Source organism: Penaeus chinensis, chromosome 31, assembly GCF_019202785.1.
Source record: "Penaeus chinensis breed Huanghai No. 1 chromosome 31, ASM1920278v2, whole genome shotgun sequence".
NCBI classification, from domain to species: Eukaryota; Metazoa; Arthropoda; class Malacostraca; order Decapoda; family Penaeidae; genus Penaeus; species Penaeus chinensis.
The window spans coordinates 26,747,537-26,762,536 of NC_061849.1; the positions used below are offsets into that span (position 1 = coordinate 26,747,537).

Here is a 15,000-nt window from a genome sequence, read left to right on the forward strand (position 1 = left end):
AAAAGATGTTTCCTTCTTGTGTGTTTCTTTTTTTTTGTGTTTATTTTTTTTATTTTTTTTACTAAATTTGGGGCTTATTTTTTAAAATTTGTCTAAATTGGAGATGGACTTGGAAATTAAGATCATTCTTAGACATTCTTATGTATTTGGTTATTTGTGCTTCCTGTCCTATGATTTTCACAGGCACTGAACATTAATATTTTTCATTTCAAACATACATATATATATATTATGGTTTATTTCTGATGTGAAGGATTTCTGAGTCATCATGTGACATTACCAGTCTTTTGTTTCTGTTTTCTACTCAGTTTTTATTGCTTAATTTCTTTTTTATCCTTTTTGTTCTCTTTTCTTTTCCCTTCCATAGCTGTCACGTATAGATGGTTTTAGTATTTGGGAATTTTCAATTTAGGTGGATGCAGACACCTGTGATAAAGCTATTTACACTTTTACTTTTATAGGCTACACTTGGACTTGCATGGGAAATGCATGCATAATAGGGGTTAGAGTAAGGTGACCTTGTGCATGTTTCCTTTAGGGATCCAGTTCTTTGGTGGCGGCAAAGGTTGTTGTAATAAGCGAGCCAACCAAGTTGAATGTCTTGCCTCTCTTGCATGAGATGAGGCAATGTATGATGATGAATGATTATAAAATGTTATGTATTGTTTGTACACTTTAATTTTATCCATTATATTTTATACTGTGCATTTTTTTTTTCTTAATGAGTGTCAGGCTCTTCATATGTATTTATGATATCAATATGGTAAGTGTGTGTTTTATCTAGGCTAGTAAGTTATAGGCTTTAAAAGAATATAACACTTGTGTATGTTTGTATTTTTGTCTGTGTAAGGGTATAATGGTGCTGCTTTATACAGCTGTGTGTGAATAAATGAGATATTATTTTGTACTTAGAAGTAGCATTGCTGTATAACCAGTGTACTAGTAACAGCCCATGAAATCTGTTTAGTTAGACTAGTCATCATAATTTTACAATAGTAACTGCAATTTAACATCTCCATAGTGAATACCTTAGAGCCACTGTATTTTCCTTTTTTTTTATGATAGCACCATAAGTACAGAAAAAAGTTTGACATCACAAAAAAAAAAAAAAAAAAAATATGTGATGAGATTCTCTCTGGGATTATTTTCTTGGTGATTCCTCTCATTTATTTATCTAGTCTACATTCCTAAGTATCTACAAAAAAACAGGGATCACACGAGGTTTCTTTACGGCATGATTTTTTTCCTCTTTTTTTTCATTGATGAGAAATTTCTATGACTATGTCCCAAGTGACGCTCATGATGTGGAACTTCAAGATATTGTTTAAAAATCTAAAGTAGGCATTTTTTTTTTTTTGGCCTTTGTAATAAGCCACTGATGAACCAGATATATGTTGATTAATTATTCATTTATTTGGCACCAGATTTGTATTGCTGATGTAGATGCAATTATCTGCAACACTGTACAATATTATTAATCTAATTGGTGAAATCTGAGCCTCACAAGGGAAATAAATAACAATTTTTATGATAATTCTATTGATAAAACTTTAAGATATTTGGCATTTGATTCAACTTTTGTCTCAGCTTTGTCAATCTCATCACAAGACTAAAGAAGAACATTATTCTCAAAAAAAAGTTACAGTCATCCAATAGTTCCTTTCCTTTACTATGAAGCATATTCCTACACTGATGTTTATGCATTGATATATTTTCATTTTCATTTTTTTTGTTAGTTTTTGAGAGCTTTAGATCCAGTTATTTGCTTGATTTGCTTGTGATAGATTTGTCACTAGTTTTTAAGCAACTGTTATTTAAGTATTTTGAAAATGTATCTCAAATAGTTTTCATGAATTTACCATATCTATAAGTATTTCATTCTCATATGTGAATTTAAGTCATGTTTTACTAGTCTGTGAATATATGTATATTACAACAGTCGTAAAATGATTGTCCATTCGCCCAAGAGCAATAACAATGCCTAAACCTCATGAGGGAATATGCAAGCAGCCTGTTTAGTGCCCCATGACATAGCGCACTCACCTAGTCCTTTCTCGTTTGCTTGCTCCTGCCTGTGTGTGCTTGTGTGTCCTTGGCCACACCTGTACCGTGCTCCCCTCTGGTGTCGGCACCCGGATCCTCTGTCTCGTTGCTGCTGACCTCTCAAGCTGTGCCAGGTCAGTACAGGTCACGGTCATGTCACCTGGTAGAAAAAAGTGTTCTGCACACAAACGGTATATATGTACGCAATAAGAGCAAATACTGTTGTGTTAGGGTTGTGTTCACCAGCAGGTTTTATTCACACATGCCTTTTGTGTGTGTGTCTCTGTATGTGTATATGTCTGCAGATCTTTGTAAGTCAGCACATTGTCTTGATATTAGAGATCATTTCATTTTAGGGTTCATTGTATCTAGAGGGATTTTTAAAAATTATCATTATTAATTTTGTTCTTTGTTTTATGGATTTTTGATAGATATAATGTTCAGAATAAGATAATACAAGTTTATATTCATGTTAGGGAATATTTTTATTAACATTATATTTTTACTCTTTTATTTATTTATGTATGATATTATCTCATCATTGATGAAGATAACTGAATTCATCTACAACAATTTTCTGAGTCAGACACACCTTTGTTGCAAGGAATAAATAAACAATTTTTATTGTACGATTGATAGGACCTATACAAGTATTCACTGAAGGTGCCTCCTGTTTGCGAGCAAATTAGTCTGCTTTAAAACTAATACATTAGTAGATACTATTGCTCTAATATTTAGGCTTGATAGATTATTGCCAATGAGATTTCATGTGCAGAAACATTTTTATTATGCAGTTTATACATATAGTATTTATACAGTGTGTCTATATAAGCATATGCATATAAGTCTGCATATACATATATATGATATACAAGGAAAATCTATGTAAATAAGCTTAATATGCTAGCTATCCTATAGATGGAATTGATAAAATAAATCAGTGCCTTCTTACTATTTAGTCTTATAGTCATAGCAGCAGATTTATCAAGATGGAAACCACATAAAAAGCTCCATGTAGCTTAATTGCTTCCTTAGTGTCTGTCTGTGTCTGGGTACTCTTATGCTCCTGTCCTTTGGTATCTCTTTGCCACATATATACATTCAACATCTTTGTTTTCCACTCCAGCTTTAATTATGAATTTCTTATGGATCTCATTTCACAAGAAGTCTTTTTAATGTATATGTTGTTTGAAGACCAAATGGGTCACAAGACTGATATAATTTTTTAATGGTATGAGTGTTTTAAAAGAGGCACAATTGACATTGTGTTGTTCACGATACTTGCAAATGAGGAAGTAAATAAAAAAAAAATGCTAAATCAAACAATTGAAATATAAAAAAAAAGGACTAAATTATTATGAAAGCCACTTTTTTTCTGTTTGTAAGATATACTTTGTGTTGCTATGTATGCAGACAAGAAGACCTTAATTTTATTGAAGATAAAATGAACACAGCCATAATTATAAAGGATTTTTAGTGTACTGAAATGTTATGGTTTTGGTGAAGCCATAATAAAACTGGTTGCAATTCATTTTTAGGATAAAAAGGGAAAGGGAAAGTCTGTAGGTTATGTGCTTACTATAAATTTACTTGGGTTCTGTACCTTTCCTTAAAAGGTTTTATATGAAAGTTCTTTATTTTCGTACCTCCTGTTAGGTAGAAAAGAAAAGCCCAAATAGTTGAAATGATTGAGGCAAAAGCATGATGCAGGTATTGATTTATAATTTAGGATAGTAAAAACTGGTGAATTGTAATCAAATCTATTCTAGTAGTGCCATGGATTACTGACACATGGTTGTGAGAATAGGATTAGCTATGTTATGTACCACTGAGGGGATGGTAAATATAATTTCTAAAAAAAAAAAAAAAAATTGTCTGCTTAGGTATGATATAAGGGAAATTTTTTGTACTTAATATAAAAACTATCTGAAAATGTCAGTGCATGTTCATTCAATTGCTCATTAAGATATGACAGTAACGATTTCAAAAGTAATGATAAAATTCAATAGATGACACATGTATAACTCACTCTTTCGTCTTTGTTAAACCTTTCATAATCACAGTTCTTCGCAAGGCTCCAGTCAACCCAAAGATGGCCATGAAGCCTCTTTACTGGACGAGAATTCAGCTGAAGACGCCCAAACCCCCCAAGCCAGAACCAGAACCAGAGGAAGAGGATGAGGTCGACAGTAAAAATGAAACCAAAGAAGAGAAAGCAGAAGGGGAAGAGAAGGAAAAGGAGGAGGAGGAGGATAAGGATAAGGATAAGGATAAGGATAAGGATAAGGATAAGGATAAAGAAGAAGGAGAGAAGGAAGGAGGAGAAGTGAAGGAAGAAGAAGAAAACAAGGAGAAGAGTGATAAAAAGGAAGGAAGCTTAAAGAGAGCAAAAAAGTAAGCTGTAATTGTGCTTTTTATTTCACTGTCATTTAAAGTTCTCTGAGTTTATATTTTTTAATGCATTATTTGATATTTGATTAAGTTTACTGGTTTATCTTCATTTAACTGCCATTAATACAGACCATAAAATTGTAATGAAAAGTAAAATGGAATTAATTATGCAATACCCCATGAGGACATTATTATATGGTTAAAGTGGGACCTGCTGCATGGTTAACAAGATATGTGCATTCCAACAGCCTCCATGCAATACAAATTGAAACTTATAAAGTTAAACAAAATTACCTATAGAAAAAAAAAAAAAAATCATACACATACTTACCATTAATGGCAGAGTATGATTCGTATGGGAGGTAATCTTGAATTTCGTTTTACTACGTGACAATTTGTGAATGGTAGAGTAAAAGTGGTTTTTCTCTTCATTCTTTCCATGATGTGCAGTATTGTGTAGTCTAGTAAGAAACCGAAGACAATGTATAGCCTGTGGCAGATGACTGAGCCAGGGAATGTTGGGTTGCAAGTACTGTAGTGCCATCAGCTCTGTTGCCTTCATTTCATGGCTGCAACAAATTACTGTATAGGAGCGTTCCAGCAGTGAAAGAATGGAGGATTTTTTCGGTCACTTTCCACAAAATCTTTAGAACAAAAGAATGAAATGGAAATTAAAGAAACAATGTATCACAAAGGCCCCCTGTATATTTTCAGTCCATTTATTCATTGTTATCTTCTTTTGTTTCTTTTTCATGGTTGCCTAACTGCTTCAATGAAGTCCTCTTTTCTTTCTTTCTGTGTTTCTTGATGTTATTTTCTCTCAAACTATCCACACTAGCCATGTATGTTCCTTTTTAAAACTTTAAAAAATATTTTAAGAATTCATAATTCAGTGTGTATTAGTAATTGCTACATTATGTAGAGTTTGTAAGATTTATAAACACCTGATTACCACAGGAGAAAAGCTGACATCCCACTTTGGGACGAAATTGAGGAAGAGGAATTTGACGAGCTGGAGTTCGTTGACCTTTTTGCTCGACAGGTCACACAGCCCAAGAAGAAGGAGAAGAAGGAGGCCAAGCCAGCTAAGGTCAAGGTAAGGATGGGGGATTGCAGGTTTTTGCAAGTGAGGGAATTTATGTGTAGTGTGTCAGGCTAAGAGGAAGGGAGGGAGGGAAGGATGGACGAAAGAAAGAGAAGAGGAGGGTGGACAGAAAGATGGAAGGAAGGAGAGAGGGAAGAAAACAAGGAGGGATAAAAGGAGGGAAGAAATAAGTTGAGGAAGGAAGAAGAAAACGAAGTATGTTTTTAAGATGCTTTTGTTGAGTTTGAAAAATTTGGTCTACAAAATACAAATAGTAATGTGTAAAATGATCAGATGGAATGATTAATGAAAATACAGATAATAAATTGGTAGAATACTTTGGAAAAAATGAAACAAAGTCTACAGTATTTTCAGTAGAAGTAGACTCCTCTTGAGGTGGAACATAATGAAGGATACATGAATTTGTTTTCTTTTTAATTTTCTTACTTGAAGTGGAGTCTATCTTAACTCAAAATAGTATGCATTTAGGATTATGTGTTACATTTCATGGTTGCATTTTATTTTATTATCAGCTCAATCTTGGTGTTAAAGATGCTAAAGATGTGCAGTATACAAGTCAGTATATTAACATCTTGCACCTAGGTATAAATGTGTAGTTGAAGTTTTTGGCCAGATCCCAGGTGTCAAGAGTGTCATGATGCTTCTGTGGCTTCAACCACTACACTAAACAGTGTGGAAAAGTTGTGTGCTTGGCATCCTTATGGAGAGAGATACAACTTTCTAAAGTTAGCAAAAAACTTTTATCATACTAATCTAAATAAAGCCATGGAGACCAGGGATGGATAGGAGACAGACTAAAATCTGTTATTTAGCAATACACGACCTTCCACATGGCATCTCAAACATAGCAAGTTGGCCACCTTAGTGGTTTAGGAGCCCGGGTGCATTCAATTCGTATACAAGTTCAAATTTTCATTCATGTGAATATAGTTTGCAGTTCAGAGCTTAGAAAGCAGAAGAGAACAAGCTTTATGATCCTTAATCAATACTTTTTTTCTACAAGGTAAACAAAGTCCTGGACAGCAAACGTTCCCAGAATGTGGGAATCTTCATTACGAGTCAACATCTAGATATCGCAGATGTGGAGAATGGTGAGTAGAGACTCGGTGAGCAAGTGTGAACATATGAACAAAGTGGGAGGGATGGAGTGTACATGCAAGGCCATTTCATGGTAACATATTTGTGTGTAATTTGCCTTTGTCCATTTATATATAGATGTGTGTGCATGCATGTGTGCTTGTGTGTGCGCAGTGTGTGTGTGTGTTTGTTTCCACATGTCCATATACATGTTTGTGTGTGTTTTAACTCATTTGTATGTGTGTAGAGATCTCAGGCTGAACAAATTGTAACTAAGAAAACAAAGAGAAGAGAAAGAAAACACACAAATATGCAGACAGCCTTTTCCTATGCCTTGAAGAAGCAGTATAGCAAAAAGTCCTTTGACCTACTCTTGCATTACCTTGCTATTCAGTTCATTCTTTTATTTGTAGAATGTGTGTGTACATGTGCGCTTATATATCACATGTGTGTGTGTGTGTGTTTGTTATATATGTATATATATTTTTAAAATAAATATAAGAGTAATAATATCTTGCTGTTTTTGCAGCTGTTTACAACTTTGACACCTCCGTCCTAGACCTTGAAGTTCTTCAGCAAATATACGAAGTTGTGAGTAGCATTATTATTATATTTCAGACACCTACATTTTCCTTATTAATTTTACTGACCTCATTTTAGCAGATTAGCACTTTTTCATTTTGTTTCCCATAAGCAGCTTTATTATTAACATATGTATTACTAGAAACACTATTTTTTTTTCATTTAATTTTGATTCCTGTGAAACAGAACAAAAGACAAACAAAACAGATAATCAAAACTTGGTACTTTTGTTTATGCATTGGACATCGAATTGAATGAAATATCATACAGAAATAAATCTTGTTAAATAAAAATAAAAAGTTAATGTATATCAAAAACCTGAAATTAACCTTTAAATCATACCCATTTCAGAGAGGAAGCGAAGGAGAGATCAACATGATAAAAGCAGCCAATGAAGCCATGGCCGACGTCCCCCTCGATAAACCTGAACAGTAAGTCTTTGTCTTGCAAGTCATGTTAAGGCTACCATTGGCGGGGTTCCTGATGGGGGATGGAGTCAAGAGCAGTTGAAAAATATTATTAACTAGTTTTGAATATATGTACGTGAGGAGAATTACATATGCTAATATTTTGTCCTAATCTATGTGTTTACATGTATACACATTTGGACATGCATATGCACATGCATGTATGCATATACATATGTGTATAAGAGTATATATACATACAAAAGGCCACACTTCTACATGTAAACACTAGGACCATTTGACACTAGTACAAATGGTCCAAGGCAAGCAGTAGTCATGGCTATGTGACAGTCATGTTGTCAAAGTTAGTTAGGGGTTGTCTCTTTTCATAATCTGTCCACAAGGGGTAATGATTTTTTTTCTTTCTATTTTTATAACTCAGAAACCAGTTAGCATACCTTTCTACAGCAAAGAGCATCTGAAAGAGAAATTAATGTAATTTCTATGATAATTAGATGATTGATGTTTCATGAATAAAAGAGTTAATTTTTTTTTTTTTTTTTTTTTTGTCACAATTGTTTAAGCATCTGCACTGAAAAACTTGAAAATGTTTTAACGAGGTAAAATTTTTATTGTATAATTAGAAGGGTTATAAAAATGTACAGATCTGGATTCCAGAATTTTAATTCCCATGCTACTTTTTAATAGATATTCAAATTGAGATGAAACCTAATTTTTTAGGGGGAGGGAAAAGTAAAGCAAATTCCAAAAATTCCCAACTGAGAGTTTCTTAGACTATTATTAATGAAAATGCTATATTGTTTTCTAAACTGTATAATACGTTATGCAGATTTATTTATTTAGTACATGAGACATATATATATATATATAAAGAACAACAACAGTAAAATGGTTAGGAAACCCACAACTATGAAATATTTTATGATCTGGTAATATTCATCGTTATTTTGTTAGAAATGAAAGGTTTTCAGAATAGGATTATTTTAGAGTATTTAAACATCAACAACTTTCATGCCTTGTTTAGTGTATTTATTCTAACCTATAACTTTCTCAGCACAGGAATAATTTCCTTTTACAGTTAAAAAAGCAATATCTGTATATTTCAGGTTCCTCCTCGACTTGTCAAAAATAAATGAATTTGCCGAGCGAACAGCATGCTTCACCTTCCAAGCAACTTTCAACGAAGAGCTGGGCGTCATACATGGAAGAATACACATGTTGCAGTCTACTATAGATGTATGCAATATAAGTTGGAATTTCCCATACATATTATTTATCATATTAAATCTCAGTAAAATTGAAATCACTGTTGTCAATGGTATTATTCATTTTGACAATTATAACCGGGGGGAATTTGTTTAAGTTAATCTTTTTGTGTGCAAGTGTAATGATACAAAATTTTACATCATAATAATGAGGAATGTAATGAGGTACAGATATTTACACCACTAACAGTAACATTAAATTCTTCTTTGAAACCACACTCATAATTTATGTCTTACCAAGAAGCTCAGAGTTGGTCTATTTTACCAAACCTACGTCAGACTATTGTAGCAAACCCCCGTTTTCCCTCCAAACAGGTACTCGTGGCAAGTGAGAGCATCAAGAGAATATTCGGGTTGATCCTGGCCCTTGGCAATTACATGAATGGCGGCAACAGGACTAGGGGCCAGGCAGATGGATTTGGTCTCGAGATCCTTCCAAAGATCAAGGACGTCAAGAGCAAGGAAACGGGCTTCACACTCTTGCACTTTGTTGTCACTAAATATATAGAGGTACAGGAGTGTTCTGCTTATTTCTTTTTCCTTTTTTTTCATTTGTTTTTTTATTGCATATTTTATAGTTTCTTCTAAACATTGCAAAGATTGCTTTAGACTCCTTGGTTATATGATGTTATGTTTGTCTTTAACTATATTACTTTGTTATTATTATATTATATGCATACATGTTAATATTATATTATATGCATATATGTTAATATTATATTATATGCATATATACATAATTGTTGAAGCAAAACTTCAATTTAAGGTGAGAATAAGCCATAGTTTGAAAGTGCTCCCGCGATCTTGATTAGGCTATATTTTGAGCATAACTTTTTTTTTTTTCCTTTCCTTTCCTTTCCTCTCCTTTTTGAAAGAAATTTTGACGATGTTGCTTTGTTGTTTTCCTTACATATTTCTTTCTTCCTTGCACACAAGACACTTTATGATTATCCTAACAGACATAGATGATTACTTATTACTAATACATTCTCTTTATTAGTATTACCATATCTTGATTCTTACACCCTTTTCCAAACCTTATTGTAGTGAGTACCTTGCTTTTGATTCCAGAAATATGAAGGGGAGGATGCAGGCACTGACAAGGTCCAGCTGCCAATCCCAGACCCTTATGTTGTAGAGCGCGTGTCCAATCTTAAATTCGAAGACTTGGAATCTGACTTGAAAGATATTGAAAAGAATCTAAAAGGTAATGACACAAGTTATTACTGTATTTTCTTATCAAATTATCAACAGTATTATTATCAAATTACAAAATTCTTTCTACTATCAATGTAAGTCGTTGACATATTATATATCAACGTACATTGATAGGGTATTGTCTGCCATCGTTGGCTGATGATAATCTTTGTATGCTAATAATGATAACAGCAATAACGTCATGAGGATAATCTAGAATCGTTACCATTGCAGTGTGTGAAAATCGAGCTGAGAAGGTGATAGCAAAGTCAGATGAGGAGCATTTGCAGCCGTTTAAGGACAGGATGACGGAGTTCTTTGTGAAAGGTATTGCTTGTGTTGGTTGTGAAGGGGATGGAGGTGATGTTGGCATTTCATTGGTGTTGTAGTTTTTCATATGTGTGTCATCATATGTTTAATGTATGTATGTACATTATTCTTTTATGTGTGTTAGCATTTCAGGGGCATTTTATACTTTTTATGCTTGGTTATTTCAACCATGATTTGTTTTGGGGCATTGTCATCTTGTTTTTTAGATATTTTTATTTTTATTTAGTTTATGCAATGCATGATTCATTATTACTGGTACCTTAAAAGAAGAAGAAAGTATTTTACATTTTTATGCATTGTTTATGTTTTATTAGATTCCATGTTATAGGCATTTTTACTCTGTGGAAGGGTTCATTGTCTTTCTTCTTTCTCCTGTGAAAGTAGAACATTTTAAGTTTGGGAATGGAATGGACTATATGTAGACCACATTATTCAGTACTAATGTATAGTTTTATCTTATTTTGTAGTTCTACATACAATTCTTTAGTTAATAAGTGATATAAATAACGGCTTTTAATTATTGCCTTGTCTCTACAATTCTCTTTTGTCTTTCAGCTAAGAGTGAAGTAGAATCAGAGAGTGAAAGTTTAAAGGAGTGTAAAAGCCAGTAAGTATATGACTGATATTTTTTGTTCTCACTAAAAACATCTTGGATTGGACTGATGTCGGTATAGAAATATATTGTAGTTAAACATTCAATGAACATGAGGTAAATATTCTTTATGCTTTTTATATATTTATTTCTTTTTTAGAGCTTTAGTAATATTCATTCTTATGTGCATAAAGTCATATAGTTGTTCATCTTGTGATTGAATATATAAAAGTTTTATTTCTTTTCTTTTCTTTAGATTTGAAATGGTGATGAAGTATTTCCAGTTCAGTGGAAAAGGACCTGAAGTTACACCCTATGATTTCTTCAGTGTTTGGTCACCCTTCTGCAATGACTTCATGAACATTTGGCAGAAAGAACAGCAGAAGATTGTCAAGCAGAGGTAATTTTCACTGAATGGTTTCACTTGATGTATGGTCATTTTACAGTGCTAGGACTGTAATGTTCAGGATCTCACAACTAAATTTTATTCAGCTGCATAGCAAAATTTACAAATAAAGAGGGCAACCAGACAATTAATCTCATTTTTCATTGATAATCTCTATAAGTCAAACAGAACATGCAGCCTGAAACAGAACTGAAACCATTAAGGACCACAAAGTGATTTATAAAAGAGTAATACAATACTGAAATGCATTTGTTTGATGTGTTTACAGAATGAAGGCTGCAGAAGAGAAGGTGAAGAAAATGACAGAAGAGAAGAAGGATGTCGCCAAGAAAACCAAAGAGGTCGGAGGGTTGAAGAGCAAACTCAAGGACAAGTTGAAGACTTAGCAATATTTTTTTCCTTTTGTAATTTATACTTCTTACTCTTGGCCTCTCTCTTTCTTTTTAGAGACAAGTCACATTTTATTTTATATGTATATTTTTGAAGCTTCTCAAGATGAGGAAAGGGAAGGAAGGGGAGGAGGAGGAGGAGGAGGAGGAGGAGGAGGAGGAGGAGGAGGAGGAGGAGGAGGAGGAGGAAAAGAAGAAGAAGCGAAGTTGTTAAATGAACTCTCTGCCTTCAGGAGTCAAGTGTTCACCAGCACAAGGCTCTGAACGTCTCCGAGACTTCCTTGGTCACGAAGCTGTGATTAGAATAGATGTTGTGATAATTACTATACTTGTATGAATTGTACTTGATGGAGACATTTGATGGAAGGTTGCAATGAATGCCAAGGTTTTCATAGAAGCTGTGTATGTGACCTTTCAGTTTATTTTCTTCTTCCATTTTATTGTTTTAATTGCATGCTTTTATGCTTTTTTGTACACTATATTTTATGATAATGTCTTCAATGGATCTTTTGAAATTATAAAGTGATTTTTTGTATATGATTGAGATGTGATAAATTAACAAAATATTTAAAATTAAGGATTTGTTGAAGCATTCAAGAAAATTGCAAAATGTTGCCTATGGTATATGACTTGACATTGAGCCGTGAATGTGATTTGTAAATAGGAAGATTAATGAGGTTGTTTCAAGTCGTCAAGAAATTATATCGCAGGTGAAAATCGTTATATATTCTCTTTTGATTTATGTATACTTTCATTATTTTTTCCATGTAAATGCCTCTCTTTTATAGACTGCAACAAACACAACCTTGGCTTTGCACAAGTGTATTGCAGCATTATGCATAGTCATGCCGGTGGTCTTTCTAAAGAGTGTGTATGAAAGGGGGAGGTATTTAGCTCAGCTAGCAGGTTCACACATCATTGAGCTAGATCATTCCCCTTGAGGGTCACAAACAATGCCATATATACATACAATCCATATTTTTTTCTTCTCATTAGTTTTTGTTTTCTGACCTTAGGTGCCATTTGGGAGGATGTAAGGTTTTCCTGGGGAGCTTCATCATGTTGCAAAGGTCACACGTGCATAAAGAAATTTTCAAGGAAAAATTATTGAAATCACATTCCTTTTTTGTTTTGTTTTTAGTATCTGAAATTTGGGAGGAACTTTTTAAGAAGGTTTCTATACTTGTTGTTATATTAGCTGTGTTTGTGTTCCTGCATTTTGGCCAAAATTATTCATTGATTTTTATTACTGTTTTTCTATATTTAAAAGAAAAAAACACCCTTAAATCAATCTTCAATAAATGGCAATCACTCGCAGAAGCATGCAAGCAAAACACCCCCACTTATGATATTGTGTCATGTTCAGCACAAACAATGGTAGTTTTGTTTTGTGTGTGTGGTAATAGATCTTCTGGGGAACATTTAATATGAGAATAAAATCTTCAGACAATAACAACAAACCTGCTTGCAGCAAAGTGTATATAACCCTCTTCCTAGATACTGCCGTTAATATATGAATAATTAAAAGCCAATGCTAAGTGTGTATGCTCATCTCATTGTCCATATTCAACATATTCAGCTAGGGAATTTTTGGCCTTACAAAAAAGTACCTGTATCCCCTGCATAAGTTGCATAATTTTTTTTGGATCAGCACCTCACACATACACACAAGTGTTCACACATACACACACACACAAAACACAATCTCATATAGCCACTCAGGTGTACCAGATCTCATTCTCTTGTGTGGTAGTCATGGTGCTTCCAAAGACATTTTTCGCATGGTGTCTGGTAGGCAAGTGGCCAGATCTGCTTTATATAGTGTCTTTTTAAAAATGATTGTTAATAAAAAGATAAATGATTTGAACTCTCTCAATTTCCTTCTCTGCTATCAGAATGCTTACTTAATATTGGAAGTTTTAGTTTTCAACCTTAAAACCTAGTTTGCAGAATGCAGCAAATGCAAAGGAATTGCAGACATGAAAAACTTATTTTGTGTATTGTTTTTTCTTGCCATTTGATTGACAGGTAATCTGATTACCATCAAAAGTTATTTTAAATTGCAAAATGATTATTCTGTTTCATCTGGTAGATTTTTTTCTGTCCATTCCATTAATTAGGACAGAGGATCATACACTATATGCATCACTGAGATGTGTGTCGATGGAAGCCTTTAGTAGTGGAAAGTATGTAAAGTATGCAGTGACAAATACATTATACAGTTATAAGAAGACATTAAATTCGTCATCTTCCTCGAAAAACAACAAGATTTCCAGACAAGAAGTTAAAACAAGAGTGTAACAGCATACAGGAGGTTGATAAGCTACAAAGTACTTTTATGCACATTTATACATATTTTTATGAATCACTATAATACCTAAGAAATGAAAGCATGTCACAGGATCCCCAATAACAAAATATACTGGTGGAAATTAAATATCCGATGACAAAATGGGAACTTATGAAACCAGTGGAAAGGATTATGCATGTGCGGGTATGAAAATAAAACTAACCATAAATAATGGAAACTTTAGAAATATAGACTCATTCAGCAAAATGTGTACCATTCATGTCACAAAAAAACACCAGTGTTCCCTGAATACAAAAGATACATTATCTTCGTAACATTCAAAGAAATATTAATTACGAACTCGGTACAAGCCAATACTGATGAGAAGCTCGAAACAAGGAATAACACTGAAGTCAATGTGAAGGGAAATTATTCTAATACCATTAGGAGGACACATTAAACTGAAGGAAAACCAGAAATTCAGGATCAGAGTGAGTGAGACAGACAGGCAGAGAGAAAAATATGATATACAGTGTGTTTATTCTTCAAATATATGAGGAATTCATAAATATATATTTATGTAATGATCTTATCATGATCATGTGCACGGGCATACTCGCATTCCCACACAAGGTCTATATAAGTATATAGATAGAAGTATATAGACCTTGTATAGAAGTACTTATATAGACCTTGCTCACACAGACCGCCATCATAACCAAGGTATTTATATAGACCTTGATCACAACCACCACCAGTTTTCTGATTTTGGTTTCATGGACATTTCGGGCACAAGAGTTGGTCTTATGATCAATTCCACTATTCTCTCTTTGTCAGTTTGTCAGCAGATTTATTCCCATGACTGTTAGTATAGCCCGGAAATCAGTTTAACATGGCACGACTGC

General features: G+C 33.5%; 1 protein-coding gene across 1 annotated transcript in view; it reads left to right on the forward strand.

The window, feature by feature from the left end:
- LOC125042112 overlaps positions 1–11,925 on the forward strand; it is a 37,151-nt gene extending 25,226 nt beyond the window's left edge. The window contains exons 12-25 of the mRNA XM_047637578.1: positions 2,048–2,177; positions 4,107–4,258; positions 4,382–4,437; positions 5,392–5,530; positions 6,543–6,630; positions 7,146–7,207; positions 7,550–7,629; positions 8,733–8,862; positions 9,207–9,401; positions 9,963–10,098; positions 10,323–10,415; positions 10,974–11,025; positions 11,267–11,410; positions 11,685–11,925. Of these exons, the coding sequence (XP_047493534.1) occupies positions 2,048–2,177; positions 4,107–4,258; positions 4,382–4,437; positions 5,392–5,530; positions 6,543–6,630; positions 7,146–7,207; positions 7,550–7,629; positions 8,733–8,862; positions 9,207–9,401; positions 9,963–10,098; positions 10,323–10,415; positions 10,974–11,025; positions 11,267–11,410; positions 11,685–11,802 (1,575 nt within the window). The 3' untranslated portion in view covers positions 11,803–11,925. The remainder of the gene's footprint in view (positions 1–2,047; positions 2,178–4,106; positions 4,259–4,381; positions 4,438–5,391; positions 5,531–6,542; positions 6,631–7,145; positions 7,208–7,549; positions 7,630–8,732; positions 8,863–9,206; positions 9,402–9,962; positions 10,099–10,322; positions 10,416–10,973; positions 11,026–11,266; positions 11,411–11,684) is intronic.
- The last annotated feature ends 3,075 nt before the right edge of the window (positions 11,926–15,000 follow it).